General features: G+C 36.1%; 3 protein-coding genes across 3 annotated transcripts; 1 reads left to right on the forward strand and 2 right to left on the reverse strand.

The window, feature by feature from the left end:
* Window positions 1–1,768: 1,768 nt before the first annotated feature.
* LOC136799191 (thioredoxin-1-like) lies at window positions 1,769–2,161 on the reverse strand. Its single transcript, XM_067055877.1, has one exon. It carries the CDS (start codon window positions 2,159–2,161, stop codon window positions 1,769–1,771), a length of 393 nt encoding a protein of 130 aa, XP_066911978.1.
* Window positions 2,162–3,385: 1,224 nt separating this feature from the next.
* On the reverse strand, window positions 3,386–6,996 carry LOC136799255 (uncharacterized). Its single transcript, XM_067055946.1, has 2 exons — window positions 6,299–6,996; window positions 3,386–6,066 (listed from the first exon to the last, which is right to left on the reverse strand). Exons 1-2 carry the CDS (start codon window positions 6,525–6,527, stop codon window positions 3,878–3,880), a joined length of 2,418 nt encoding a protein of 805 aa, XP_066912047.1. The 5' UTR covers window positions 6,528–6,996; the 3' UTR covers window positions 3,386–3,877.
* A 6,816-nt stretch (window positions 6,997–13,812) lies between these two features.
* Window positions 13,813–26,797, forward strand: LOC136799256 (pumilio homolog 2-like). Its single transcript, XM_067055947.1, is given in 12 exon segments — window positions 13,813–13,902; window positions 17,693–17,806; window positions 18,167–18,396; window positions 18,918–19,247; window positions 20,317–20,498; window positions 20,629–21,325; window positions 21,328–21,748; window positions 21,946–22,823; window positions 22,998–23,135; window positions 24,780–25,027; window positions 25,374–25,457; window positions 26,464–26,797. Coding segments are annotated over 11 exon segments (3,543 nt in total). The 5' UTR covers window positions 13,813–13,902; window positions 17,693–17,721; the 3' UTR covers window positions 26,714–26,797.
* The last annotated feature ends 1,065 nt before the right edge of the window (window positions 26,798–27,862 follow it).

Raw genomic sequence — 27,862 nt, forward strand, 5'->3', positions numbered from 1 at the left:
AAAACCAATTCTTTTGTTGTAAAGAGCCAATCAAATTCAAGGATGCTCAAATTGGTCGTCTTTAAAAAGAGACTAATTTTGTTTGGTATCTTCAAAATCAGGTCTTAAACTTTTGATCGACAAGATTTTAAGAAACTAGCCGAAATTTTCAAAAAGCCACCCTTGCAGTTTTTTAAACCTGCAGGTGATCTCTTTGGGAATCCTGTGGCCACCGCTGGTTTAAAACAACACTGAAAACAGCATGACAGATTTTCATATGAATTCAAACACAGGAAAAACAATAGGACAATGGTTAATTATGCTCAATATTGACATTGTTGTTTGGTGAAGCAGAAATTGTAGGATGAATTTGTTTAAATCTCATACCGAGAGTAAATTGCACCTCTTTTTTATCTTGTTGAGGGAATCATTTCATCATTATATTCATCATGGATATTCTTAACTTTTTGGGGAAAATCATCCTAAAGCATTCTTACGTTATTCTTAGGTTATGATCCAAATTATTAATAATAAGTTTTGAGCCTTTCTAGGGGAGAGTTGGCAATTCACAGTTAAAATCACTCTAAAAATGGCATTCTTAGGTTCTGTTGCCAAATTCCATGATGGTGATATTTTTAGCATATGCTTAATTTTTCGGCCAATTTCATCATGAATATTCTATTATAAAGTTCTAAAGATCTTGTTAAAACACGTTGTAGAGTAGACAAACCTCCCATACTAGGATGCCTCAGAAAAGAAATATATGAAATTAAATCAAATCTAAACACCATTTTCTTTCTTCCTTGCTTATATTTGTTGACAACTTAATCATGATGTTTTTCTAAAAATTGTTTTTACAATAGACGTATACAAAGAAAAATATCAAAAATATCAAAAATATGAAAAACATAAGACGAAAGCAAGTCCGAAAAAAGACATCTTGGATCCTTGTTACACAAAGAAAGACAGAATGTTTGAATTTTGTCTTTCTTTGTGTAACAAGGATCCAAGATGTCTTTTTTCGGACTTGCTTTCGTCTTATTTTACTTGAAGTTATCAGCTGGTCATGGCTTCATGAAAAACATATTCATAAAATTCATAAAATTCAGAATATTGCAAATCTCTAGACAGTAGAGTCACCATAACACATACCCTATAACTCGAACGTCTCCTTTAATTCGAACAAGTTATCTTGTCTCTTTCACTTATCGAACCCGTTAAAAAACTCAAAATTTCCTTAACTCTAACTGTCGAGGTCGTTGTCTTTGGTGGCAAAACCACTTTAAAAACTCAAAAGTAAATTCGAAAACGTTTTTCTTTGCGTCTCCCTGCCTCTGTATGAGGCATAGAAACTACTGTATGATATTGGGCTTTTCTAGAAAGATTTTTTACCCCCACTGTTGAGGATATTGATTTTTCGAATATCGAGCCCCCATGATATCCTACTTTATTAGTAAAGACCCCCTGGATATTCACTCTTAGAAATATGCTCAACCCCCTGGATATCCTCTCTTATAAAGATGCTTATCCCTGGATATCGTATTTTTTGCTTGAAAAGACACTTTACCCCCTGGATATCCGCTCCCTTGTACATACTTAACCCCCTGGATATCCACTTTTGAACAAAAATTGTTAACCCCCTTGATATCCGATATCCTCAACAGGAGGGGGCACGGACTATTTCTGGAAAAGCCCATTGAAATAATATTTTCAATTTGAAATCATCTTATTTCTGATTTCCAAGTTTCCGTTAAATTTAGAATTCTTGCAGCTGGGACCCAATCTCTTATTACTCATCCCCAGTCTTTGCAGCCCATTCAGCAATTTCTTCTGCATTTTTCATATCACCATCAAACTTGGCAATCCGTTTACCGTTCTTATAAAAAACCATTGTTGGCAACGAATCAATTTTCTCTTTATTCGCCACATCCTTCGCTTGGTCACAATCTATCCTTATAACTTTCACTTTCGAGTTTGAAGCTTTTCCAATGAGTTTTGCTGCATCTTCGTACTGTTGTGTGGAGTCTCTACAATGAGGGCACCAGTTAGCGTAAAATTTCGCCACCACAAGTTTATTGGTATCTAAATATTTCACGAACTCGGCTTTAGTGATTTCGCTTTTATCCTCACTTCCCGATGGTGCGCTATCTTTAGCTGAAACTGATTTCTGCTGACACAGCATAAATGTGATACATATTAACAAAAAGTTTTGATGGTAGTTTGACTTCATTGCTCTTTCTGTTATCTTATTCTATCCAACAGAAATCTTTTTTGATATTTTAAGAATGACCAATCAAATCTGTAGCCCCTCGGACAAAATGGAGCTTTTTAAAAAGTTGAAAAGTGTTTTTGTCCAAGATCGTCAATTAACCAATTTCAAAAATTTTCACCAAGACACAATATTGTAACAATCTTCATGAAAACTTGAAATGAACCGGTAAAGCCGCAATTTGAAAAATTCCTGGTATTACATTGATTGAATGTAACAAAAAGCAGCAAAAAGTATAGATTTTATCTGCATTCAAACAACAATAGAAAATCATACCCAAGTCTCTATTGTTTAATGAAGCGGTTATTGAAATGAAATATCTTTCTTTTTGGAAATCAGCTGTTGTTTTCCCAAAAAACTTGAAAAAAAATCTGTTTTATCAAAGTTCCTTGGTTTTTATCAAAGCAATCCCACCGACACAAATTTTTAAAACAACACAATTCTAACTTTCATGACGTCATAAAGCTGTTTTTCCTTTGCAATTGCTGGTTCCTGCAATTTTGAAACCCAGTTCCCCTTTTTATACTGATTATGCGCTCACCTACGAATCTCATCCAAAGTAAAATCAAAAATTATAGGTAAAACCTGCGAAGCTTCTGATTGGTCAAGCGCTGAAATTCTATTGTAATGTCACGTGACTTAAGGTAGAATTTCCTACCTAACCTCGGCACACTTTTCAGCAAAAGCACTCTATCTAGCCCTTCGGGCTTTTATAAATCTATGGTTTGGACCCTCTCTTCACTGAAAAATAGAAAATCAATCTAATTTTGAGAATCTTTTTAGCTTTCTTAGCTGTTAAAAAAAAGAGGTTTGAAGCCTCATCCAATTAAAATACGTGATTTGACAGCTCTCCTACAGTCTGACAGTCTGACATCCCAGTCATTCTGCCTAGCCATCCCAAAGCTTAAAGGCCAGTCTCCACTTTCACGCGAAATGAGCGAAAACTTTTTAACATTTTTGTAAAGTCATTGGTTGGATGAAAAATGAAGCAATTCCATTGGGCTAATCTGACGTAACAAATTAAAAAAGTTGAACTTCCTTCAACTTTTTTTTTCTTCGCGCGAAACTCTTTTATGACGTAATCGCCCATTTCGCATGAAAGTGGATACCGGCCTTAACGTTGCTAGTAAAGTTAAATTGAACGAGTATCTTTGATTTATTTACAAAAACAAATTACAAAAAATTTATCTAGAAGTTAAAAAATTCAACACTTCTCAAATTGAAATATAATCAATCAATATTTCCCAATATAGTTCTCTCGCCAAGTTTTGCTATGAGAAGATTTTTACAAATAAAAGGGTTTCTTTTACTTCAATAGTTCTAAAGTTCGAGACGAAAATTTTATCGCAATTATAATTTTGTTGCAATAATGTCCGTATGCCATAGTATCAGTGAGTAGAAAATCAGGAACAGTATTTTGAGCCAGAATTTCGAGAATTTCCATAAAAATTCGAAATTTGAGTAATAGTAATAGAAACCGTCAACAACTGTAGCAACTCCTATGACACATTAGTATCATCTAAAGTGTTCAATCTATATTTTAGTCCTGAAGGGAGTTCGTTAAATGTTTGATAAACAATAATTTTCCTTCATTCACTCCCCTTTTCCAGCATTGCATTTTATTAAAACTCAAACATAACTAGCCTGCATGTCATCGTCACTTTCAATTTGTTGTGGTTCAGAGGCTAATGAGCCATTCTTAAAGTCGTTTAACTTGACATGTGTGAGAAAACAAACTTTTTGTTGTGTTGCTGAATCGGTAACAATCTCACAACCAACTCTTGTTAAATGTGATGCCAGAGCTGTGAAAAACATCTCGAAATACTTACTCATATCAACTCTCAAGTCTGATCGATATCCATCGAAAATCTGTTTTTGTGAAACGATCATTTGATGTCGAATATGTTCGTATAAATCATCGATACGTAATCGATTATTCGGGCTCGGTTCGATATCTTCGATAACGACATTAATCATAAATTGTTCTACATTATCTCGAGCTTTATCGATTTCGTTGGTCGCTTTTTGGAACGCCTTAGCGATCCTCAAAATGTCTTTTTCCTCAGGTGTTGTTGGCGGTTTCATCGGCGATGATTTCTCAGGCGAACCAGGTTGGCGACGAATCGGAATTTTCATATTAGTCCGTGAATTCTCTCTTGAGATATTTGGTGTGCTGGCCGCACTTGATCGATTACTATTTCCAGCGCGTGAATTGCTACGCCTTAAGCCAGCACCCGTTCGTTTCGCTGTTGAATTTTCACGTGGTGTCAGCGTTCTCGCTGATTGGTTACGATTATTAACATTCGTTCCTGTTTGTCGCATCGAAGTCGTTTTTGTAACCGTCGCTCTATTATCGTTAGTTTTCCTCACCGAGGTTCTAGCGACATCATTTGTATTTACCGAGCTTGTATTTCGGCGTACCGAAGATCTCGGGTCGTTTGATTTGTAACTTGAAGCGCGAACAAAATTCGATTTTTCTTCAGTTGTTGTGTTTATATGATAATTCGAAGCAGAACGATTTGAACTCGAGCGAGCACTATTTGGTGCACTGTAAGTCCCCTTGATCTCTGTTTGCTCCTTATTTGAAGATCTTGCGCTATTTGCCCGAAAAGATGCTCGAATATCTCCGGAACTAGTACTCAAAGATTTATTCGTAGTACCGACATTAGGCTCGTTCGTTTTCATTTTTCCCGAGTTACGAATGTCTACTGAGCTTCCGCCAAACCGACTGTTTGTTGAACGCGTTCCTTTATTGACTGAAACTCGGATATCGTTGTTCGGTCCAATTTTTGTCGCTCCTTGCTGTTTGTCATTTGTATTCGCTTTAACCGAAAAACTCGCTTTTGTTGTCGTCCCTCGCCTAACGACAACGTTGGAAGAACCTTTCTTTTCATTGTCGGCTTTTTTCTCGGGAGTCGGTTTACTTTCGTTTTCAACTTTCTTATTTTCTTTATCCTCTTTGCCTTTACGCCGTAAACTGTTACGAAATTTGTCGCGAATCGAACCGACAAAAGTCGGATTCGTCGACTTTGTAAACGACCGTTTTCGTTGCAAGTTAGACGTTGAAGTAGCTTTCGTAATCGTCGGCTCTTTGTTTTCTTCATCCGAATCTCCGACGTTCCCATTCTCCAATTTTCGAGTCACGTTGCTAACGCTCACGCTCCGGTCACCCATATTCCGTTTACTAAATGACGTATTCCGCCGGATTCCTGACCCGCTTCGCACATCACCTGTACTCTTACTCAATGATCGGTTTGTATTCAAACTTCGCTCAAAACTGACATCCACACCACGTTCTTCGAACGTCTCAGCTTTACCTCCGCCATCAGTGACATCAGGCGCTCCTCGAGGAGTTCCAGTGGGCGTAATATCAGAATCAACGCCATTGGCGCCATTCTCTTGCTGGGGCGTAGGAGGTGGAGGCGATTTCGGGCTTTGAGTCAACCTTTGTGGATTGAATTGCTGTAATTGTACATTGTTTAGTTTCTTGTTTTCAATCTCTGTCAGCTCTTGATCCTCCTCTGTTCCACTAGATTCGATTTCTCCTTCCTCTTCAATCCAAGTCTGCGCTTCCCGGCTAGCTGGATCAACAATAGGTTCCGTGGTCACCCTCACTAACTCCTCCTTGATGACATCATCCGAATTGTTTTCCAAATTGACGAAAATGAGATTGTATTTGACGCTTGGTTTGGTGACCACTTTAGGAAAAGATGCTTGAACGATTGCAGTGATTTGGCGCTCCGTACAAATACGATTATTTGCGATGACTTTGAATTCGAGAAGAAAATCAATGACTTCATCGTATGTTACTGAATCGCCTGAAAATGGATTTAAAATATGAAATTAATTTTATGCATCTCAATGATGATTTCCCTTAATTCTCAAAGACTCTGCTATGGACAGGTTGCTATTTACTTAGCTTTATACATAAACCCTGAAGGGAGTTTCTCAATCCCAGCCAACCAAAATCTTTGATCAGAGCACTCGAAAGTGTTTGAAAGGCATCAACAGCAATACACTAATTTTTTTTCTAAAGTAGTATTTCATTACCTGGCATTGGTGTGAATCCTAACAGTAACGCTTTACGGATGCGATTATCAAGTCGTGTCATTGGGTAGTCATTAATAGCAACCGGAGCCTCGTTGTCGCGCTTTTGATTCATGTTGTTCTTGATTTCATTTGACGTCATAATGTCATAACGTTCTATATTCCCGAAAGTGACCCTCCGGTCTGGTGAGGCCGACCGCCGACCGTCGTTTATCAAAATGGATCCAGGCATAGTTATTTAGTACTTGAAATATTCTGTGTCTGTGTGTCTGTGTAGTATGTGAGACAATACTTATCTAACCATACATGATTTGATCTTTCCAAGAGTTCTTTATAATACTTTAGAAATTTCCCAAATAGATTGTAGCCGTTTGTTACACGTAAAAGATAAGTTTCAAATATCGTTTTTAAATTTTAAAATTCTCCTGAATCCTTCTTGAAATCGCAGCAGTAATTTTGATTATTCAAATTTCTTTCCTTGTAAGTTCTGACTTGTTTTGACGAAAATTCGTTTATCCTGAATGTTCAATGTCAAAAGTTTCTTTCGCCTTCAGACAAAAAGATGCCTCTCTCTATATGTTATTTCTTTATAACAATCACAAATTCTTCTTTGATGTGAAAATACGCGCGGCAAAAAGTTCTTAAATCTCTGTCGATGAAAACCTCACACGGCGATATTTCTTTTCAAACAAAATCCGACTGTCAAAGAGTATAAAAAAATTCAAGCGAATACCATCAAAATTTGCAAGACCATATTTAAAATTTGAAAATCTTGATTATCTCCAACTCAATCAAGGCATTTAGTCAATTAATAATACTTTATTCAAATATATAATCGATGCTATTCTTTAAAAATTCATCTCAATAAAGATTCATTAAATTTTGAAAAAAAATTATACTCCCTAACAAAACATATTGTAACTTTGATTCATTTAAGAAGCGCAAAGATGGAGTGTATTCTCAATGAATTACTCAAAAGAACCTCCTCCTGAGATGCCTAAAATTTGCCTCGTATACTATTCAAAATGTTGTACAATCACTGCATTATTTGCATGAAAAAGCGAGGCAAATGGAACTATTTGGTTTACAGTATTAATGTCAATAATTTTAGCAACTTGTTTCCTTTTATAACACTTTTGATGTCTCATTTGAAAGATGATTCGATTAACTCATGATTCTCTTTCTCCTGTCTCTATTATTGTCACGTAGAACTGTCCATTAGAAATATTTGACAAAAATAAATCAATGTTCCGTTGAAACTAGCCTGGAAACCTGGCTACAAAACCAATGTTGGCGATGGCTTCAGCAATACACGTTTTCGACCGTATTCACGCGGCCAGGCGCGTACCACTTTATGATTTAATTATCCCCCTAAAATCGACCCAAACCTTTTTCTATTGTCTATAGACTGGGACGGTTTTAGGGCGGTAAAACGGACAAACAAATGCCCGCGCGGCGGCTACGGTCGCATAAAGGTGTATTCTGATTAATTTACAAACTTTGATAAAATAATAATTTCACGCGTAATAACTTATAGGAATTCTCTATAAGACAAAGGATTTTTCAGAGATAAAAAGACAAATATTTTTTCAACAAAAGTTTATAATTGTGTCACTTCATAACCGTTATGGAAAGGAGTGTGTAGGTGTAATTTGGCTCTCTTAGACTTTTGTTTATGCTTTTACTGACAGTAAAATTACAAGACTCCACCCTAAACATTTCTCAGGGATTCTTTACGCTTGAAGAGAGTCGAGGTCTGTATAGAGGACAAAATACATGCGATGTACAGTAGAAAGCGGCCATCAGCATATCAGTGAAAATATGACTGTGTTTTTTTCGAGTATATTTGCTTGGATCCTCACTTTGTGTCAGAAATAGGGAATAAGATAGGGTGTTTTATCCGTAAATTCTACGTTTTGTGAATTTGATAGCATCTAGCAGAGAAACTGAAACACAAACTCGTACCCAGAGCTTCTTGATTTTACTGATGGACGTACCACAAAAAGAGCAAACTAAGGGACTGGGTTAGAGTTTGACTGAAAGCCAATGTTATTCATGCTATTATCCTCAGTTTTGGAAGAGACCTAAGGGCTCCAATATGTAGACAGTAACCAGATGTCTGCTAATCAAATTATCTGCAAAATATTGTTAGTGTGGAATATATTGTGTATCCAAGGGCAACTGAAACTTCCCACAGATTTTAGATACGACTCCACAAAACCAAGTGGTGAACAATATATCATTGAGCCATTAACTGCATTTGAAATCATTTTGTTCATAGATCACATCCATGAAACGTTCAAATGACGTTCAAATTAGTGCATGAAAATAAACAGTAACTAGGGCAAGCAAACCGACCCCCTCTGATGATATAACATTGATTCATTCAAAAGTCAAAACATATTTCCCCATCAAATTGACTATTGATTGAATACTTTTGTCCCTATAGTGTGAAGAACATTTTAAACTCGATCTCAATCAATTTAAATTCATTCAGATATGAACGATTTGTAACCGTTGCTAAGGATTTCATAATTTTTCGATAGAGGTTGCCTGCACTTTTGTAGCTCACGCTCATCAAATATTGTTCTTTGACCTTCATAGAAGCTTTACAGGAGAAGTATCGCTTTTACCTTTTTGAAAGTAGAGTATTATATACCGTTAAAAGCACAGGCCGCTATCGACCTATGTCGACCAGATCTAGATTCTATTTAGCGCGCAATCAACGCAGAGAAAAGTAACCATGACGACAATCCAAGATCTTGGATTAAGTTCATTAAGGATTAAGTTGATATTTTTTTTTGCGTCGTTGAAAACAGAACTCAAAAATGTCATCAACGCTTTTTAAATAGAGTCAGTGATAGAGAATGATAACATAAAGATCTGTGTATTATTTCGATTCCATTGAAGTAACATTTCCATTTTGCTCTGCATCTTTGATTTTTTCTACAGTGATTAGATTGACACATGCGCGATAAAGTTTCTTTACTTGGGGTCCTCAGAGGTTAAACTCAACCTCTGATACTCAGGCGCCCCTTATCACCTCAAAAACTCAAAATTTTGCTGTGTTTATGTTTGTGCTTTAATTTTTATTTCGTAGGCAAATTAAATGTAGAGAGAGGGGGTGCCAAAACAAAAATCTCTAAAAATGGCGCCAAATTCTGCTTGGCCACCCCAGAAAAATTTTTCCACCATGCCATGTTGGGTAGAACTTTATGAAAAACCATGAAGCCACATGATGAGTATACTATATATTTGAGTATGTTACGTATATGATGTAGAAACAATTTGGGAAATTTATCTGTTACAATTTACATACACTCTTGTTCTTTTATAAAAACAACTTTATAAGAAAAATTTTATAAGAACAACGAGGCTCAAAATCTCCAAAGAGTAGTAAAAATTGGGTATAAATTCTAAGATAAGCCTAATTTCACTCTTATATATAAGAACAGGATAGGAACAAAAAGAACAATTTGCGGCCCAAAGTGCCAAAGGATAAGAACATCCGAGCCTCATCAAAACTTTACTGGTTCTTATAAAAAGAAAAGATTGTAAGCCTTTGGAAGAATTTACAATATTCCCATATCTTCAGACTCTAACAAGATTACCAGACAACAGAGTTTAAAAACATCATAATAAATTTTGGTTAGAAATGCCGAAGAAAAAATGAAAAACAGAAAAACTAATAAAGATTTTTTTGAAAATTGAAAAATGAAAACATTAAAGCTCACATCCAGTATAATTCCATTCAGTTGGTAGTGTGTAGTTTCAGTAGAAAGGTGTAGTCATTATTTGACGAGTCGAGCTTCCAACACAGATCTTTTGATGGTTATTCTCCATATATACAACATTCACATATTTTTTAGGTAAGAGTTCTGGAAAAACTTTAGCAAAATTCACGAAATGAGCCTAAAAGTTAATGTCTGATTATTCTATTTTAGTGTCTCGCCAAACGCATCTGAGACTATGTAAGGGTGGAAAAGGTCTATTGGCACATCGTCATTCACTGCACTGCTAGTTAGGTTTCTTCTTTTTGTTCTCACTGACATACACCCCCCGAAAATTTCTATTTTCCCAAGGTCGAAAATGTCAGTGTGGATGGTTTTGGAAAGCAAGAAAATATGTCAATTTTCCAGTGGGGCTGAAGTTATAGGGTAAACTTCTACCGTGGACGCAATTTTAGCCAAATTTTCCAGTGGGTATGAAGTCCCACCGGGTCTGTGATACAGGGGTGTTAATATCCCTATATCCCTGCCCCAGTGGCCTGGCAAGAAGTAAGTATAAAATTGGGGGGTTTAATATGGCAATAAGGATGGTATATGGCATGTCTTTAAAGGGTGGAGAATTTTATAGTACATTTTTAAAACAATAGGGGTGAAACTTCGGGTTTTTTTGAATGTTGACCTACTTTTGATCGATTTGACCAAATTTGACAAATGACTCCTCAAAATTTAAGTTTATTCTTCTTCTTTTCAATACAAAAGAATTTATTCTTAAAAAAAATTGGAAAAGGAATGAATTATTTTGTGGTCATATTTGGGAGAGTGGATAAAAGAAATCCAGTGTAAATTAAGATTCTGAATGAATTTTATTGTCAACAATTGTGGAAAAAAAGGACTGCAAAATTAATGGGAGGCTGACCCACATATTATTTTTCACTTCAATCTCCTAACGTAACTAACTATACAGACATGTCGTATCATCGGGCTTTCATTTGCCATAGTTTCTAGAGGAGTCAAGACCCCCCCTTAGGTAAGAGGACCCTCCCTCCCCCTTAAGTGCTAACTCACCCCTTAGGAAATTCATTTAAAATTTCACACCCCCCCTTAGAAAATCAGTATAAATGAAACAATTGTACAAAAGTCACAATTAGGTTAGATCTCCCCTTATCTAAGAAGACCCCCCCCCTTAGGTAAGAAGACCGACCCCTTAACTGGCAACCCCCCCCTTAGGAAAGCCTTACTTTTAACACCCCCTTGCTTTTGGTTCATCAAAACCCAAGATCCCCCCTAAATGTAGTGGGGGTAGAAATTATGTTTGCAGGTTGAGTTTCCAGCTTAGTGCTTTCACGAAAATTCATCAACATAAACGTGGAATGTGAAACTAAAATGAACTGTTGTTATGTAATCCAAGAACCATCTTGCACTTAGGTGTAAAAATAAGAGGATTTTTAACATTAAATATTATTAAAAAGATTAAAATCAATCAATAGTTAGCTAGCACCAGTATTATTTTAAAAAGGGTTGTTCACTTGACTTGAGGCTTACAATACTTGCTTTTTCTGGGTAAAAGGGGGTAGGTACACTGAATGATTCAAATGCTTTGTTTTCAATCGTGCGTGGACGTACATGTTTCCCTTATGTCGTTCATTGTTTTGATAATTTTGAGAGCCATGTTGAACTTTCACAATGTTTTGATTAGCAAACTCAGTAGGTGGCCGACGCCTTGATATTTATGAAAAAGAGGAGTGAAAAAAGTTAAAAATACTGGTATATAATATTGTGTGATATATTATGCAGAAAAGATCTCACATTTTCTCCGCCTGCGACGCCTCCCGTCTGTTTACCCTCATCGATTTTGTGGGTTAGAACACAGGATTATATGGTTCAAATCGTTTTAGTAGGAAAAAACTGCAGTTGCTCCTTCCTTTTGTTTGGCTTATTTTCTACTAAACTATCTCTGAATTAGTCGTCTAACAGGCTTTACTAGCAATGGGCTGCCATGTTAATCGAAGCTTCCAACGGCGGTTGTAGAAGGGGCTCGAAGTTTTTATGTAAAACAGTCAATGAAGTGAATACAGTCGCTCTCATGTTGTCTTTTGACCAGGCACCAGAGAGACTCGAACTCACAACCATGCCATTCGCGGACATTTGCTTTACCATTGAGCTACTCAATTACTACTAGGAGTGAATTCTTGTCTACTGAGTGGGCAGAGACATTGAATTGGGAGAAATCCATCTCCACATTACTAGTGGAAACTCATGAAAACAGTAAATCCAATGAAAGGAATGATAACAAAAGAAAAACTCCGTCATTAATTTTGAGTTAAATTCTGTGACTGCCGTTGGCTTTCTTTCTTTAGACTATGACCTTGTACACAACACACCTCACTCACACGGGATATGGAGCATGACAGAGTCATGGAAACAGGAAAAGAGCTTTATTAACACATGACAATTGAAGTCGCATTTTAATTATCTTAAAGCGTCATTGGAGGGAAAGAAAAAAGATCCGCAATTTTTCTATTTGCACAACAAGAGAGGAGAAGTAGAGCCTGTGCTGCTATACTACACAAGAGACTATTTTTACATTTCTTTATAAGAAGAAGCCTCAGGGAAAGCAAAAACGAACTTAAGCCCTTGAATTTAGCAAACAAAAAAATCCAGACCCCTGTGTTTAAAAGATTTAGCAATGTTGTTATTGTTTGAGTAGGTAATAGGGGTTTTTTTTTCATTATTACCATACGATCTTTTCAAAAGTTTTTGTGGGTTCCTACTAATGTTGTTTCTTACAAAATGGTCTGGCAAAAAGAAAAAAGACATTTCATACAAGGAACTAAAGTCATTATGACATCAATTTAAGCGGTCGATGCAAAAGAGAAGCAACGGCAATTAATAAACAGAATCCATCTTTATTTAAAAGCATATTTAGAAACAGTAAGCGGCAGTAAAGACTTCACCACAATAGGATTTTTATTTGGTCCCGGTTTAAAGCAAAAACACTGCAAATAAGCCTCTTGGCCATGGTGGTGCTATGAACTTCCTAATATAGTACGAGAAGATTTTCTGTGAAACAAAAAAAATGCCTTTATTGTAACAAGTTTCTTTGCTTCTTACGATATTCGTGTTCTAATGGAAAAACAAGAAATATAAAGTAAAGTAATTTCACTGCGTTGTAATAATTTGTTGTAATTAATTACTTGTTGTGCGTCTCATGAGGAAGACCTGGTTTCTATTTACTAATCTTAAGCACAAAAAGAAACGTAATAGAGATAGCTTTCATGTGAAAACCATCCCTGGTCAAATCAAATCACAAACCTGCAAGCTTGCGTTGCGGCTAAACCTCCCCTTGAGATTCTTTTTGCGGGGACGTTAGTTAAAAAATTACTCGCATTATTAAATCCGTTAAAAATCCCTTGTATGACTATAAATTTTGGATAGTTCATATGCTTGTGTTTTTGATGAGGAACACAGCGCAAGTCTTTAGTGTAAGAGTCCCTGAAAAAACTTCATTTGCAAAATCACAAACAGCAGAACAAAAATCACTACACAGTAGATTGACGAATTTTCGACACGCAATTTGAGAAAAAGGTACGCAATTTTTGCTTAGTTAGGATCATCACAAACAATGAAAACACAGGAAAAGTAAAAGTCAAGGTCATTTATCATGACTGACGTCAACTTTCGCCCCCTTATGAAAAAAAGCAAACATTTTTTGTTCCTGATATTTTTTTCGCGCCAATATTTTCCGCTCGCTTTACCTAATGTTTTGATACATTCTCGCGCAAAGCATTCTGGATATGGCATGTTCTCCGATGAACTTCATGACAAACATGGTGGCACTATGAAAGTTGTCTAAATCAAAATACTCTTGGCCATTATCTGGTAATTTCTTTTGAATACCTTATCTTCTTAGTGTAATTTTTTGATCATGTCACTGTAAATGAATATGAAAGTTTGACTTATAGTTTAGTTTGTATTATACTGGTTTGTCTGTTTGTATATTGATCATTTTCTGGCGTTTGTTTTGATTTGCTGCTCATTAGACAAAAAGTCGTATGATTTAACCCAATTACTAATATAATTTTTAGTCTACTAGCCGTTTGACTCCAGTTTGCTCAATGATGGTTTAGGTTGTGGAGCTAGGGGTTTGAATAACAATTTGCTTGAGAGATACTGACCTACTTCCTGTTCGGATTGTCAAGGATTTTTTGTATAACTTTCCAGGCAGTAGAGATCAGGTAACTTGCATCAGTGGAGGCTAACTTGCACAGCCCTAAAATGAATAACCTGGCTGGTCATTAAAATAGAAAGTTAAATAAAAACAACCTGATGACAAAATTTGCAAGTTGTAAAATGTATCTCCTAATCATAAAAGCAGCCATCGAGAAACATCTGAATTCCTGCCATCTTGAAATTTATGATCTTGCATGATTTTTATGATCCAACCATGTGTTTTATTTACCCGCGATTCTGTCGACGAGCGACTTGCCAAAACTACTCGCGCGGTAAAATATGAGATTCTTAATAAAATGGAAGAGAGTAGAGCTGCGAGTGGAAACACAGGCCTCAAAATAACAGTCAGACATCGGACATTGTCCGACCCAAATAGCTTCATGTCCGACCGAATAATCATAATTCTCTAGCTTAAACAACCCTGATCGGACATTTTGTCCGACCCACTTGAAATCGTTATTTCGAGCCTTAGAAACATTTGTTTCAAAATTTTGCTACTTTGTTTGGTCAGGTAAATATGCAAGTTTAGTCTGTAGATCCATACTCTCTATTCAAACTTACACCACATAAGTGAAAATCCCATCATAAGCTACTCGGTGAGTATGGTATTTATGACCCAGTTTGAATTTGCTTACATTTGGTTTGAATTACTTGCCAAAAAAGTTGTTTTAAGGTTAGCCAATCAGATTCGCGCACTTCCAATCAAAACAATATCAGGTGATTTCAACAATTGTTTAACAGCTAATAGAATTCTGCGACCAGATTTAGCATCTACAAAATATCCGGCTACTCTGTCATTTCTATATTATTATTAGGCCATTCCTGAATTTGTCTGTAACAGGGGGCGGATGACACATGATTTCCGAGGGCAAAGTTTTCAACAAAATTCAAAATTTCCAAGACGAGAGAAGAAAATGTATGAATTTCCAGGGCAATTGAATTAAAAAAGGCAAAAAAGAGTGGAATTTCCAACGCATTTTGCAAAAGTAAATGGATTTTCATCGGAATTTCCGACTAGCACTAGCTAGAAAAAATCAAAAAATGCACGTCGTACCACGGGGGGTAACAAAAATTTTCTGGAATGGCCCATTCGCTTTAACTAAATGCTATACTTTGAAACTACACGGACAGAGTAGATTGGTTTCCCAACTGATGCAAGTTACCCGATCTCACAGTATTATGTATTTGTATACCAGACCTGATTAATTGAACTTGTCAAACCAATCGAACCATCAAACTTCATCGAACGATTAAAGTTCAATTAAAAAATTAATCGAACACTCACAATTTTACCGGAAATTGGAGTTCGATTAGTTTGGTAAGTTGCTTCAGTTCGATTAGTTCGGTAGGTTAAGCTAGGGATTAGTTCGAATAGTTCATTATTCCAATCCTTACCTCATTTTGCATTACTTATTGCCACTTCTTTGACCTTTGTAAAGCTGCCATCTTGCCGAGTCCTGGATATTTTGCTCTCCCGGATATTTAGTTTACCAACCCAAATATCTAGTCCGCACGACTGCCCACCCGCGCCGCGTGAGCGAACTTTTAAAACGCGCGGTAATATTGACGCCGGGCCGGGTGCGCCCGATGGCGTTGCTGACGCGATGTTAGCACTGGTGTCGAAAAAATGTTCAATTCCGATATCGGGAGTAGCTTTCCCGATTTTACAATCCGATTTTTACTTTAAAATCGGACTTTCAATGGTGCGAAATAATCGAACAAATTAGGTTGTCGAACTAATCGAACCATAATTAGTGATCGAACTTAATCGAACACTCACAATATTTAAAAAAAATGGAAAGTTCGATTAATTATTTTAATCGAACTTTAATCATTCGATGAAGTTCGATTAGTTCGATGGTTCGATTGGTTCGACAAGTTCGATTGATCAGGTCTGGTGTATATTGTGAATTTGTACAGATTTGTATGGATATAGTTTCAGTTATTTTTAGTTATCAGACTCTTACCAAAGTGAACAGGTAAACGTAAGTGCCCTTTCGATCTTCAGCAGACGCTTCCCTTATTTTCTAAACTTTCGCCTGTTTTTACAAATTTGATTGTCAAGTGCAATCAAAGATTACAGCGTCTTCAAGCGTGGGTGGAGCAGGGTGTTGTTTATAGCCACCTGCAAGAAAACACAAAGGTGTTCAGGGGCAGGAGGGGCATATTTTATTACTTGTAAGTTAAAGTTCAGCTTCTCTTATAAGAAATATATCTTAGAAATAAATCTTCAGATTATTACTTACTTTTGATAGTGATCTTTCTATGGTAAAATAGCTGTTCTGTTTTTTCTGAGTATACTAGTAGGGTTACTTTGAGGGATGTCTGGATAAATTGGAAAAAGTAAAAGAATTTGAAAATCTGTATGTTTTACAGCCAATAACAAGTAGCTTTAAGTTACTCACATCCTAAACAGCATTTCTTTGACTTTAATGTTTGTGGATAACCTTTATAACTTGAGACTTTGTTACTTAGTGATGTAAAATTCCTTAGTGACTAAATTTTTCTTGCTGGCAATATTTTTATGAACAATTATTTTTGATTACTTTCAATATTTCTTTAATGTAAAGAAAAGACAACAAGTTGTCTTGTTCATGCTTTTCAATAAAACGCTCGTCAATCTGGTATAATATCTAAGGGCGTTTTGTACGAAATCGCGCATGCTGAAAGAGGTTCTAGTGGGTGATTTCGTAAAAATGTAAAAAATTGTCTTTGTTACGTGAGTGATTCGTCGTTCTCCTACTAATTTCTTCCTGGAAAAGCCTGCTTGTTGTCTTTTTTTATTACTTTATGGAACGGCTGATTTAAACTTAATTTTTTTAATGCTTAGGTGCAAATTTTATGTTCATCTACAATTAATTTGACAAAATCCAAGAAAATGCAACAATTTTGAAGAATTATGAGGGTTCAGTTAAATGTAGGTAGTTTTGAAATGGAAACAGACAAACTAGAATTGAAAAAAAAAATTTATTCAACTTTTCAAAGATTTTCTGCTTGCCTTTCTCACAACTAAAAACTTTTCATCATACAAAAAAACAATTTCTTATTCCTTTTTTTGTCAGCCATTCCCAGAACTGCTAAGAAATGCAAAATTTTCTTTCTAATGAGTTAAAATCTTGTGAGTTGAGTGTGTCCAGTGTTTTTTCCCTACAATACAAATCTTTGACAATTCAAGAACAATCTTTAGTTTTGAGTCAATTTCTCAATGATGATCTATCTTGTTGATAATTTAACCAATAAAAGTTTCTGTTTATAATGTTTTTAAGGAATACACAAGTTATTTGTAAATGCTGAACTTAAATTCTTGGAAACTAAATATAAGTCATTGTTTTAGAAGTTTATGAACTATTGTGGCCTGTTTTGGCCTGTTGTGGCATGAATAATTCTTCTTCCAGGCAATCCTGTTACAGCTGGTTATAATATTTTCCTTTTATTTTAGGTCATTGACGTTATATTCTGTTTGTTGGAATGACAGACGTTATTTGGCAACAACACAATTATCACAGACCTGAGCCACAAAATTCTAAAGTGCAACTCAAACATTATGATTCAGGTTAGTTAGAAACAACTTGCAGCAGTTAAAAACCTTAAAGTGGTAACTAATGCTACTGTTTTCACCAAAGAAGGTTATTGTTGTCTTGAAATTTCTAGATTTTTCATACATTTTCATTCACCTCAATGTGTCAGTTGACAAATGAAATGATTTTCTTGACTATATCTGCAGCAAATCCTTGAGTTTCAAAAAGAATTACTTAGAAAGTAAGGAGATGGTTTCTGTCTTAAAGATCTAAATTAAAAGGAACTAATTTTCTTGTTTATTGGTTTCTCTCTTTAAGTTTTATCGATACACAAGTTTGCCATGTTTAGATTTTTTCCATTTTCACCACAAATAGTTGAATCTTCTTGTTTGTAGACCAACCTGAAAGGATCCACTTCAACGTTTCAGATGACAAATTAACAAGAAACAGATTTTCTAACCAAGATACAAGTGCAAATACATTTTCTACTGTTAATAATATTAAAACGAAATCCACCCCTGTAAATACTACTGCTGACACCAATCATTCTCTTCTGCTGGAAAGAAGACCTGATACTGTCAGCACTAAGTGGAGCATTGCAACTGACGATAATCAAAACCCACAGGTATTCATGTTAAACAAGCTGTGTTGTCCTGTGGCGATTTGAATTTGCCATGATCTATTTTCACAATTTTAGGGTTAAAACTAAATAAAAACAGCCAAACTTTCAAAACAAGGATAAAATATTTGAAGAACATTTTTAAAAATAAACAATTTATTAATAAGGCTGGGCTTGTTGGTTTGCCGTCACGTCACCCGACCCTAGATTTTGGAGGTGGGTCGGTCGGATTTTATTTTTATTATGGCGATTTATGAAATTTTCGTCCATGGAAGGCTTAACAGTTTGTTTACATTTAGGTAATTTTGTATAAAAAACAGAAGTGCTAGCAGGGAATTTACGATTCTTATGCTTGAGACAAACAAGATACGAGTTTTGATTTTTTATTGTTTGAAGTTTTTGAAGGGAAAAAAATCTTCTTTAAAATGGCAATAAAATTTTTTGGGTTGGCAGGTTTCGAGGTAGGGTTGGTCGGGTGACGGCAAACCAACAATATTTTAAGTCCAGCCTGATACATTTATTTTCAGCTTTGGGATAAATCTGACCACTCTGAACACAACAAAGAAAACACACAAGCAAATATGTTTACTTTTGAAAACCATTGGCAATCAGACGGCTCTTGGAGCATGGGGAATGATGACAAGTCTGAACATGCCATTTCTCAACCAATAACCATGGCAGGAAGAAGGCCAGAACAATATCCAGGACCCCTGCCACAATCAGTTACTTCGCCAACATCTGCTGATGGTCAACTTGGTGTTCATATGGTTGAATATGTTTTGGCTTCTTCGCCTGGTGGCCATGATCTTGAAAACCGAATGAAAGAAATGAAACTTGGAAATAATATGAATAATATGGTAAGATATTAATGTTTTTATTTCAAAACATCAAAATCTTTGCTCTCTTACTACTTTCCTTTACATTGAAAAAAAACTTAACCCTATTTTTACAGGGGGGACATTTTAAACCACCCTGGCGCTACTATGCTTAGAACTCCCTGAAAATTGTTTCAAACCACAAGTAATTTTCTGACTTTTAACAAAATCTTTTGTCAAAATACCCACCAGGGCAGGTTTTATGACTTTACGGTGAACATTGTTCATAAAACCCAGCTAAAATTGAAATACATGAAATTGAATAACTTTTTAAATCCAAATTACTTCAAGTTTTCACAGGTTTAAGATAATACAGGCCATTGCTCATGCCCTTTTAGCGTCTGGTCATCTGATGCTGCCCCTCCTGAAATCAGTAAAATTTTGGTGAAAACAGCCAACACAAGAAAAGGTGCCCTTTTTGGCCTCCAACAGATGCTGCCCTGCCTTTCTAAAATATGGCCTGTAATAATATTATTGCTCAAAATTCTTTTTTAAAAATATTGGTAGTATCAAACTGTAAATGTTGGTATAAATAGTGTTAAATGTGAAACATTGATATTTTCTTTACTTCCACCTCTTCAGATAGGCATCCTTGCATAAATCTCTTACATAAGTGCAAGGTACACCAGGTCACTGTTTCACAAAGCTTCTTAAATTATATGTCCTGGTATTATATTCTCCCATTTCCTAGTAAAGTTTAAAAAGATTCTCTCTTAAGAAACATTTTTGTCCTCTATTTTAGGAATTGAAATGTATTAGTTTCTATATATTCTCTCTAAGTACATTTTAGAAAATATTATTCCATGAAAAGCTATCTTGCAAAATCAAATTTCAGAGCAATATTAAGCAATAATTGGAGATTCTTTGTCTTTTGCTGACTCAATGAAAAGGAACTAATCTATAATTTATGTTGTTCCTCAGCAGAGAAATGCAATCTTATTGTTCATTTCTCTCCCCTTCTATCTATTACAATCTACTTGAAGTTTTCACAACTTTCCTTATAAAGTAGGATGTGTTTTCTATATATAGTAACATTGGATCTGACTTATAGGACCAAGCCAGGATTGTTTCTCAAATGCCAAATGGCAACATTGTAAGTCGCAAGTCTCCGTTTGATGGTGATGAACCTGAGGATTCTCAATTGCAGCAAGTACCTCCTCAACCAACACAATCACAAATTCCTCCTGAAGCTCAACCTTCTGAACCACAACCAACTGAAGAATCTCTTTTCATGTAAGAAATGCTGATAGCTTCAATAATATGGTTATAATTATGAAATCTTTGCTTCATCGATCTGACTTTTTAATTTTCTGTTGTTTTCAACTTCTTTTGATAACTTTGATTATTTCTCTCCTTATTCAAGGTCCAGTCAGCCACCAACAAACTCTAATAGCCGTAACCAATCACCACATCCAGGAAATCAACAAACTGAGGGTGGTGCAGGCTTAGGGACCATCATTCAACAACAGCAACACAGTAATGCACCATCAAATGCTGCTTCCCCAACACAAGACCTCCAACAAGTTCCTCAAAACCAGGTAGCTTCACCTGTGCCTTTTGATCAACAACAACAAGTTGCTCAACAAACGAATCCAGATGCCAATACATCTTTTGAACAAATGAACGCAGGGCCTCAATCCCCTCAAACAGTCCCTCAACAACCAAATCAAGCAGAAGTTGCCTCACCAGAGAACAGTGAGGTTATACAGCAACAACAAGCCCAAGCTCAACAGCAACAACAAGCTCAGCAACAAGGGATGAATAATCAACCACAACATTTTGTTTTCAATCAACAACAAGTTGCTGCTATGCAACAAATGCAACAGAATCAATACTTTGTAAATGCGGCAGCTCAAGGCTCATCTCAAGATCCTTATGCTGCTGCAGCTGCCCAAGGACAGGAAATCAGAATCCCAGTTGTGAATGCTCAAGGCCAAACCACAATGATTCACCCACAATATGCAGCAGCTTATGGCCTTCAACAATATGTTTTTGCAAACCAAGGAAACAACCCAGCTTTTATCCAGCAACAACAACAGCAGCAACAGCAAGCTCAGCAGGCCCAACAACAACAGCAAATGCAATCCAAGATGGCCGACCTCCCACAACTACACCAAACAGTGGGCAACCAGGACAACAACAGCCTCAACCTCCACAACAACAACAACAACAGCAGCAGCCCCAGCAACAGCAAATGCAAGGTCAACAAATCCCTGCAGGCTACCAAGTAGTTCAAGCTCCAATGAATTTCCAACAATTCTACGATCAACATGGAAATCCTGTTATTATCAATGGTAGAATGGCTGCACCTCTCAGTCAAGTAAGAATGGTTTCACCCATGGTATTAAATGCAAATGGTCAGCCCACTGTTAGCCCTGGTATTGCAAGCGGAACTTCTCCGAATGTTCAAATGTATAGTCAACAGCAAACTCAGCCTCAACAGCAACAGCCTACCCAACAACAGCAGCAACAACAGAGACCTGGTAAGTTATTTTTGATTCTGTTATAACAGAAATGACTTAGGACCCTTTTGACAGTATCAGCAACCTGCCTGCTATTTCTCTTATACACCCAGACAAGTCACCGGATTTCAATGTATGCTCTTTTGCTTTAAACATTAAATACACATTTCTGCAGATTTCTGCAGTATTGAAAATTTGAATGAAATTGCTTTATTCAGGAATCAATCTCGGCTATCTCTCAACTGGTCAATTAGGACCATTGCCTGGTCAAAATGCCATGCAAATGCAAAATGGACCAGTTGGAGTAATTGGTGGACATCTTCAGCAAACAGGAACTGGACCTCTACAATCACCAGGTGGTCCAAGGAATGACTTTGGAGCATTTGGTCAAGCTAAAAGACAAGGAGCTACCCCTATGTATGGGACACCAGGAATGGTTGGGTCTTTTAACTCTCTCACTGTGAACACTCCACTTGCTAACTCTCTCAGCATCAGTAATCCAAACACATCTCCGTTACATACACAAGGTCCAAACTCTTTTGAAATTGGCTCTCCAGCAGCTAGTAGTCGCTTGTCCGGATATGCAAGTCTTCTAAATTCAAATGAACGAAGAGGTGGTGGTGCTGGTGGTGGATATGGAGGCTCTAGCTCCCTTGGTAGCTCTCTTTTTGGTTCTTCTACATCTGGCTTGTACCGGAGACCTGGCGGTGGTAGAGATAGTGGACGTTCAAAGCTATTAGAAGATTTCAGAAATAACCGATATCCAAACCTTCAATTACATGATCTTCAAAGACATATTGTTGAATTCTCTCAAGATCAACATGGCTCAAGATTCATTCAACAAAAACTGGAAAGAGCAAGTGTCTTGGAGAAGAGTATGGTTTTCAATGAAATCCTCACTGCTGCATACAGTCTTATGACTGATGTTTTTGGCAATTATGTCATTCAGAAATTTTTCGAATTTGGTTCTCCTGACCAAAAGATGTTGTTAGCCCAGCGTATCAAAGGCCATGTATTGCCTTTGGCTCTTCAAATGTATGGTTGCAGAGTTATCCAAAAAGCGCTGGAAACAATTCCCTGTGATATGCCGATTCATGTAAGTTCTTGTAAATCTTTTTGTTGAAAGCATTTTGCCCAAAAAGTTGATTTGTTACTTCTTGTTTTAACTGTACCATTTCTCACAAAACGTATTTAAATTTTCTAGTCTTATTCTCCTAAAGCACAAAAGTCAAATCTCTACTTTCTATATAATGTTTCTCTTCCATTTTAGGGCGAACTTGTAAGGGAACTTGATGGCCATGTTTTAAAATGTGTTAAAGATCAGAATGGGAATCATGTTGTGCAAAAATGTATTGAGTGTGTCGACTCAAATCAACTTCAATTTATCATTGACGCGTTCAAGGGACAGGTAGTCAGTACAATTCGTCAATCTTACACTTATCTTACTTTGTTATTTTTTGTTTCTCATGACATGCATACCTCAATATTTAACCCTTTCCGGACGCACGGGCCACCGGGTGGCCCATGAATCGTGTTCCTATATGACGCACGGGCCACCGGGTGGCCCATAGCTTTGTAAAAGATTTTAACAGTTTTCGCGCCAAAATACAATAACATGGTTTTGAATAATGATTTTGAGATAAATTTCCCGTAACCTGCAAAAAACCGCTTTACGATATCTTGTTTACAACTAGAATTATAAATTTTCAATGTTTGTTGTAAATTTACTCAGGCTAAATCTGTAAGGGAAAAATTGCTCAAAATTTTGGACAAAAAATCACTTTACTCAGATTCTTGGGAAGCTTATGACATGAAATTTTTTTTACCCGGTCAGTAATTCAATTCTCTAAATCATATTCAAAGTTCAAGGCGTAAAGCCAGGGGGGTCATGCAGTTATTATATAAACACTATGACAATTACTACCGTGGTGGTATATAAACCAAAATTTGGGAAAACAGTTACTCCGCCAGTGGACTAACTGCAACATGGGTGGTGCCTAAGCCCAAAATTGTCGATTTTGGTAGGATATGGTGTACTAAGTGAGCACATTTTTCAATTTTTCTCTTAAAATTTTAGGTTTTTAAAAATTCCGGAAGCAAAAAAATTCAAATCATTTTTTAAAAGTCAAAAGAAAATCACAAAATTTTTTCTTCAATCAAGGCATGAAAGATATTTTAACAAACTTGGAAAATGGTTGAGATATCTAACTTTTGAACGGTCGTTAATAAGACGTACCGGGGACGTACCCAGTAAAATGGTATCAAAAATGAGGAATTCAGTGAAAAAAATGCCAAATTTGGCATTTTTGGGGTGGTATACATCAATTTTGAGGGTAAAATCAGTTAGTACACTATGGAATAGCTGCAAGGGTGGTGGTGTCTGAAGAAAATGTCCAAAATTGCAGTTACTCCACATAGTGTCAAGGAGTAACTGCAAGACCCCCCCCTGGTAAAGCAAATGTCTTTTACTCTATTTCTTTATTCAAAGTCAAAAATTTTGCCTTTCCGAAAAAAAATTTGTCGATTTTTCGGTCACGTGACAAGGTGTCAGCCATATTTTAAAAAAAATTTTTGGTATTTCAAAACCCCTATTACATGTGAAAAAAACGAGGTATTACTTATCGTGATATCTTTTATCAATCACTTTCAATTGCAATTTTAGTGAAGCCAGTCAAAAATCAAATTTTTGTTCGCGTCATATAGCCGTGAAATCATGCGTCCGGAAAGGGTTAAATTGGAAAAATCTATTTGAGAGATGCTCAAAGGAGGAAGTTCAAGTTTGTTAAAATTCCTCTTACACTTATTTTACTTTATTTTCTCATTTCTCTTCCAGAAAGAATATGAATATTGGGGGTGGGATATAACATTTTTTGGAATTTAACCCCCTGAACATTGTGACTGCATCAGTTGACCCCCCCCTTTCTGGCAAAGGAAGTTCAAGTTTGTAAAAACTCCTTGTCTTGTATTGCTCAAATATTGTTAGACTTTTCATAATGAAATGCAAAGATCATTTCCAGGATTATTTTTGACCAAATTAATTCTTTCTTTACAGGTTTACGCGCTATCGACACATCCATATGGCTGTCGTGTGATTCAAAGGATCTTGGAGCACTGTACCATTGATCAAACGTCTCCCATCCTTGCTGAACTCCATGAACACACAGAGCGCTTAATACAGGACCAATATGGAAATTATGTGATTCAACATGTTTTAGAACATGGTAGCCCTGACGACAAGTCGGCCATTGTTAATATGGTCAGAGGAAATGTTTTACTCTTGAGTCAGCACAAATTTGCAAGGTAGGTAGTGCTTCTCCTAATTCATGAATATTGATAAGGTAGCCAATCAGATTCGCGCGTTTCCAATCAAAACAGTAATATTACGTGATTTCAACCATTGTTTAACAGCCAATAGAATTCGGCGCCAGGACCTTCATTAATAATCGGCCTAGTACTCTCTTTCCTCTGTTCTTACGTTAAGTCCGGTACACACGTCGAATTTTTTAGACCGTGTAGGCCGAACCTCTCAGCTAGCTCAGAACCAGTCAGTGAAGTAATCTACAGACAAAGCTTTTACTTGGCACGAATAAACCATTGTTTTGAAGTACATACTAAATCTCACTTTTCTTTTCTTTTCTTTTTATAGTAATGTGATTGAGAAATGCGTAACCCATGCTTCCCGTGCTGAACGTTCAAGACTTATCGAAGAAGTTTGCAATTATGTTGACGGGTAAGTTGCTCAAACTTTTAATTGAAAAGTTTCGATAAGATTTCCTTTTGTAAAATGCTTTTATGTGTCTGTCAGTTGTTGACAATTCATTTGACCAAGAACTATCTAAAGTACCAAACTTCCTTTGCTGTATTTGATTCTTTTTTTCTTCATCTCCAGTTGCATCTAAAATCTATATAAGAAAAAACATAACCCAAAGATCAGCAACCTTCTTAGTTTTTAACCCTTTAAGTGCCGATGTCGTATATATACGACATGGGCTATGTAGGAGGGCGAAGCCCTCCTGTAATGCCCAGTTTGAGTTAGAAATCGTTATTTTTGGTCGAACTCGTAGGAATTAGATTGTCCTTTATGGTCAAGCAAAAAAAAATTCAAAAGTGAGTCTTTCCAGCGAAATTTTAAGCAAAAAAGTCAAAAAAATGCAAAAAAATGACAAAAATTCACTTTTTTGAGATTCTGACCGTTTTTTGACTATTTTTGGTCAACGAGTGATCCAAGAACCTCCAAATTTGGCCCTGTTTTACTTTATTCTGTCTTCTAGTGAATTGATTTGAAATTTTACCACTGGGCACCTTTTCATCAGTTCAGTCAGGTCCGCGCAGCGGGCCTGACTGCTTTAATTCCCTAACCTACCCCCCCCCCTTGGCCGCCGCCCACCACGCCCTTCCTAAATCGGGCGGCGCCGAAGGCGCCCAAAAGAAAGAAGAGACTCTAAGCTATCCAACGAGCTATATACGAGCTTCTAATTCCTTCTAGATCAGGAGATATAAGCCCTTAAAGTTTGAACTAGCGATTTTTTAAAAAAAAACTTAGAAAAAAGGACCCTGGCACTCAAAGGGTTAAATAAGAAACAACAAGAAAGTGTTCCACCAAAATTTACGAACTTTCTTGTTGTTTTTTATTTAAAAACTAAGAAGGATGCTGACCTTCGGGTTATGTTTTTTCTTATATTTTTTGAAATTTTCTGGTACTGTTGGATTCTAAAATCTATATTCCACCGTTTTAGCCCCCATGGTGCCCTCTACAGTATGATGAAGGATCAGTATGCAAATTATGTTGTTCAAAAAATGATTGATGTTGCTGAGCCCCTTCAAAGAAAGGTTTTGATGATGAAAATTAGACCACATGTTGCAACACTGCGCAAATATACTTACGGAAAACATATCCTAGCCAAGTTGGAGACTTTCGAGAAAGCGTACATGCAGCCAACAGATTTGTTGTTTTTGCCCGCTACAACCCAGATTGCACCATTTTAGTTGGATACTGTTTGAAAGAAGTAGTATTCTGTATGGTGGAATTTTTTTCTCAATGTTGTTGATTTTTTGGAAATCTTTATTGTGGATGATTGGGTTATCTTTTTGGTAGATTTTTTTTCTGTCTTTATTTTTTGTCATTTTTTAAAATGATTTTAGTACCAATAGTTATATAATGAACAGATAGAAATTCTTCAATTACGGTTGATTTTTAAAGACCTATTGCTGAATTTCTTACCATATTTTTCATTTAGCTTTATATTGTTTATATTATTACATACTCTATATACATAATGTCTAACAAATTTTGATTTGTTTATTACTTTATATTTTGCTTTATATTGACTTAACGGTGATGGCTTTTAACATTTTATCAGACTTAAAATGTCATTTTAACCCCTTGTGATATTATGTCTCAGGGTATTAGATTTAACGGTCAGTATACTTAATTTTTGTTTTAAGTTTGTTTTTGATTTTCACTTTTTAGTAGTGAATTTTTGTTTATTTTTGATTATATATTTGATTTGATGCAGATAGGATTTTGAAATCTTTGATACGACCCCTTTAACAGTAATATTGTGTAGTTAAAAATTATATATAGCAGTAATGATTTTCTTATAGAATTTTATTTGTTTCTATTTTGGGTTGATTTTTTGTTTATGATCTCTTTATAACTAACCCCTCTTGGAAGAGTGGTATTTGGAATTCTCCCAGCAAACAAAATTGGTTATTGTTGTATATTCGATGACCACAAATACAGAACCACAGGTACGTATCGTTTACTTCACCCCATATATAAATTTTTGATTATGTATATTGACTTAAGTCCACTTATTATGCCCCTATTAGGTTAAGCATTCTCTTTGCATTTCTCTGCTATTGATGTATAGTGATAGTTTGTCAGGTTGAATGGATAAATTCAAGATGATATGTGCACTGCCCTGCATAACAAACTCCCTTTTACAACTAAACTGATTGGTTGCATGTGACTTATTCTGTGAAGAAAGGCCATAACATTTAATGATCTTGTGAAGTCACTGCAGTGGTGCATGTCCTGAATTTTGAATTTACTGTTCTGCCTGAACAAACTTGATTGATTGTCATGTACAGGGGACCCTTTGCACTTCTACTACGATCTTGTAAGTTGTAATT

Source organism: Clytia hemisphaerica, unplaced genomic scaffold (assembly GCF_902728285.1).
Source record: "Clytia hemisphaerica strain Z4C2 unplaced genomic scaffold, Clytia hemisphaerica genome assembly, whole genome shotgun sequence".
Lineage (NCBI taxonomy): Eukaryota > Metazoa > Cnidaria > Hydrozoa > Leptothecata > Clytiidae > Clytia > Clytia hemisphaerica.

Bases quoted from the DNA above. Each gene is read 5' to 3' on its own strand.
- LOC136799191 (XM_067055877.1), bottom strand. From the start codon at position 2,161: ATGCTGTGTCAGCAGAAATCAGTTTCAGCTAAAGATAGCGCACCATCG.
- LOC136799255 (XM_067055946.1), bottom strand. From the start codon at position 6,527: ATGCCTGGATCCATTTTGATAAACGACGGTCGGCGGTCGGCCTCACCA. The intron at 6,067-6,298 runs GTAATGAAATAC...ATCCATTTTCAG, and splicing joins AGGATTCACACCAATGCCAG to GCGATTCAGTAACATACGAT.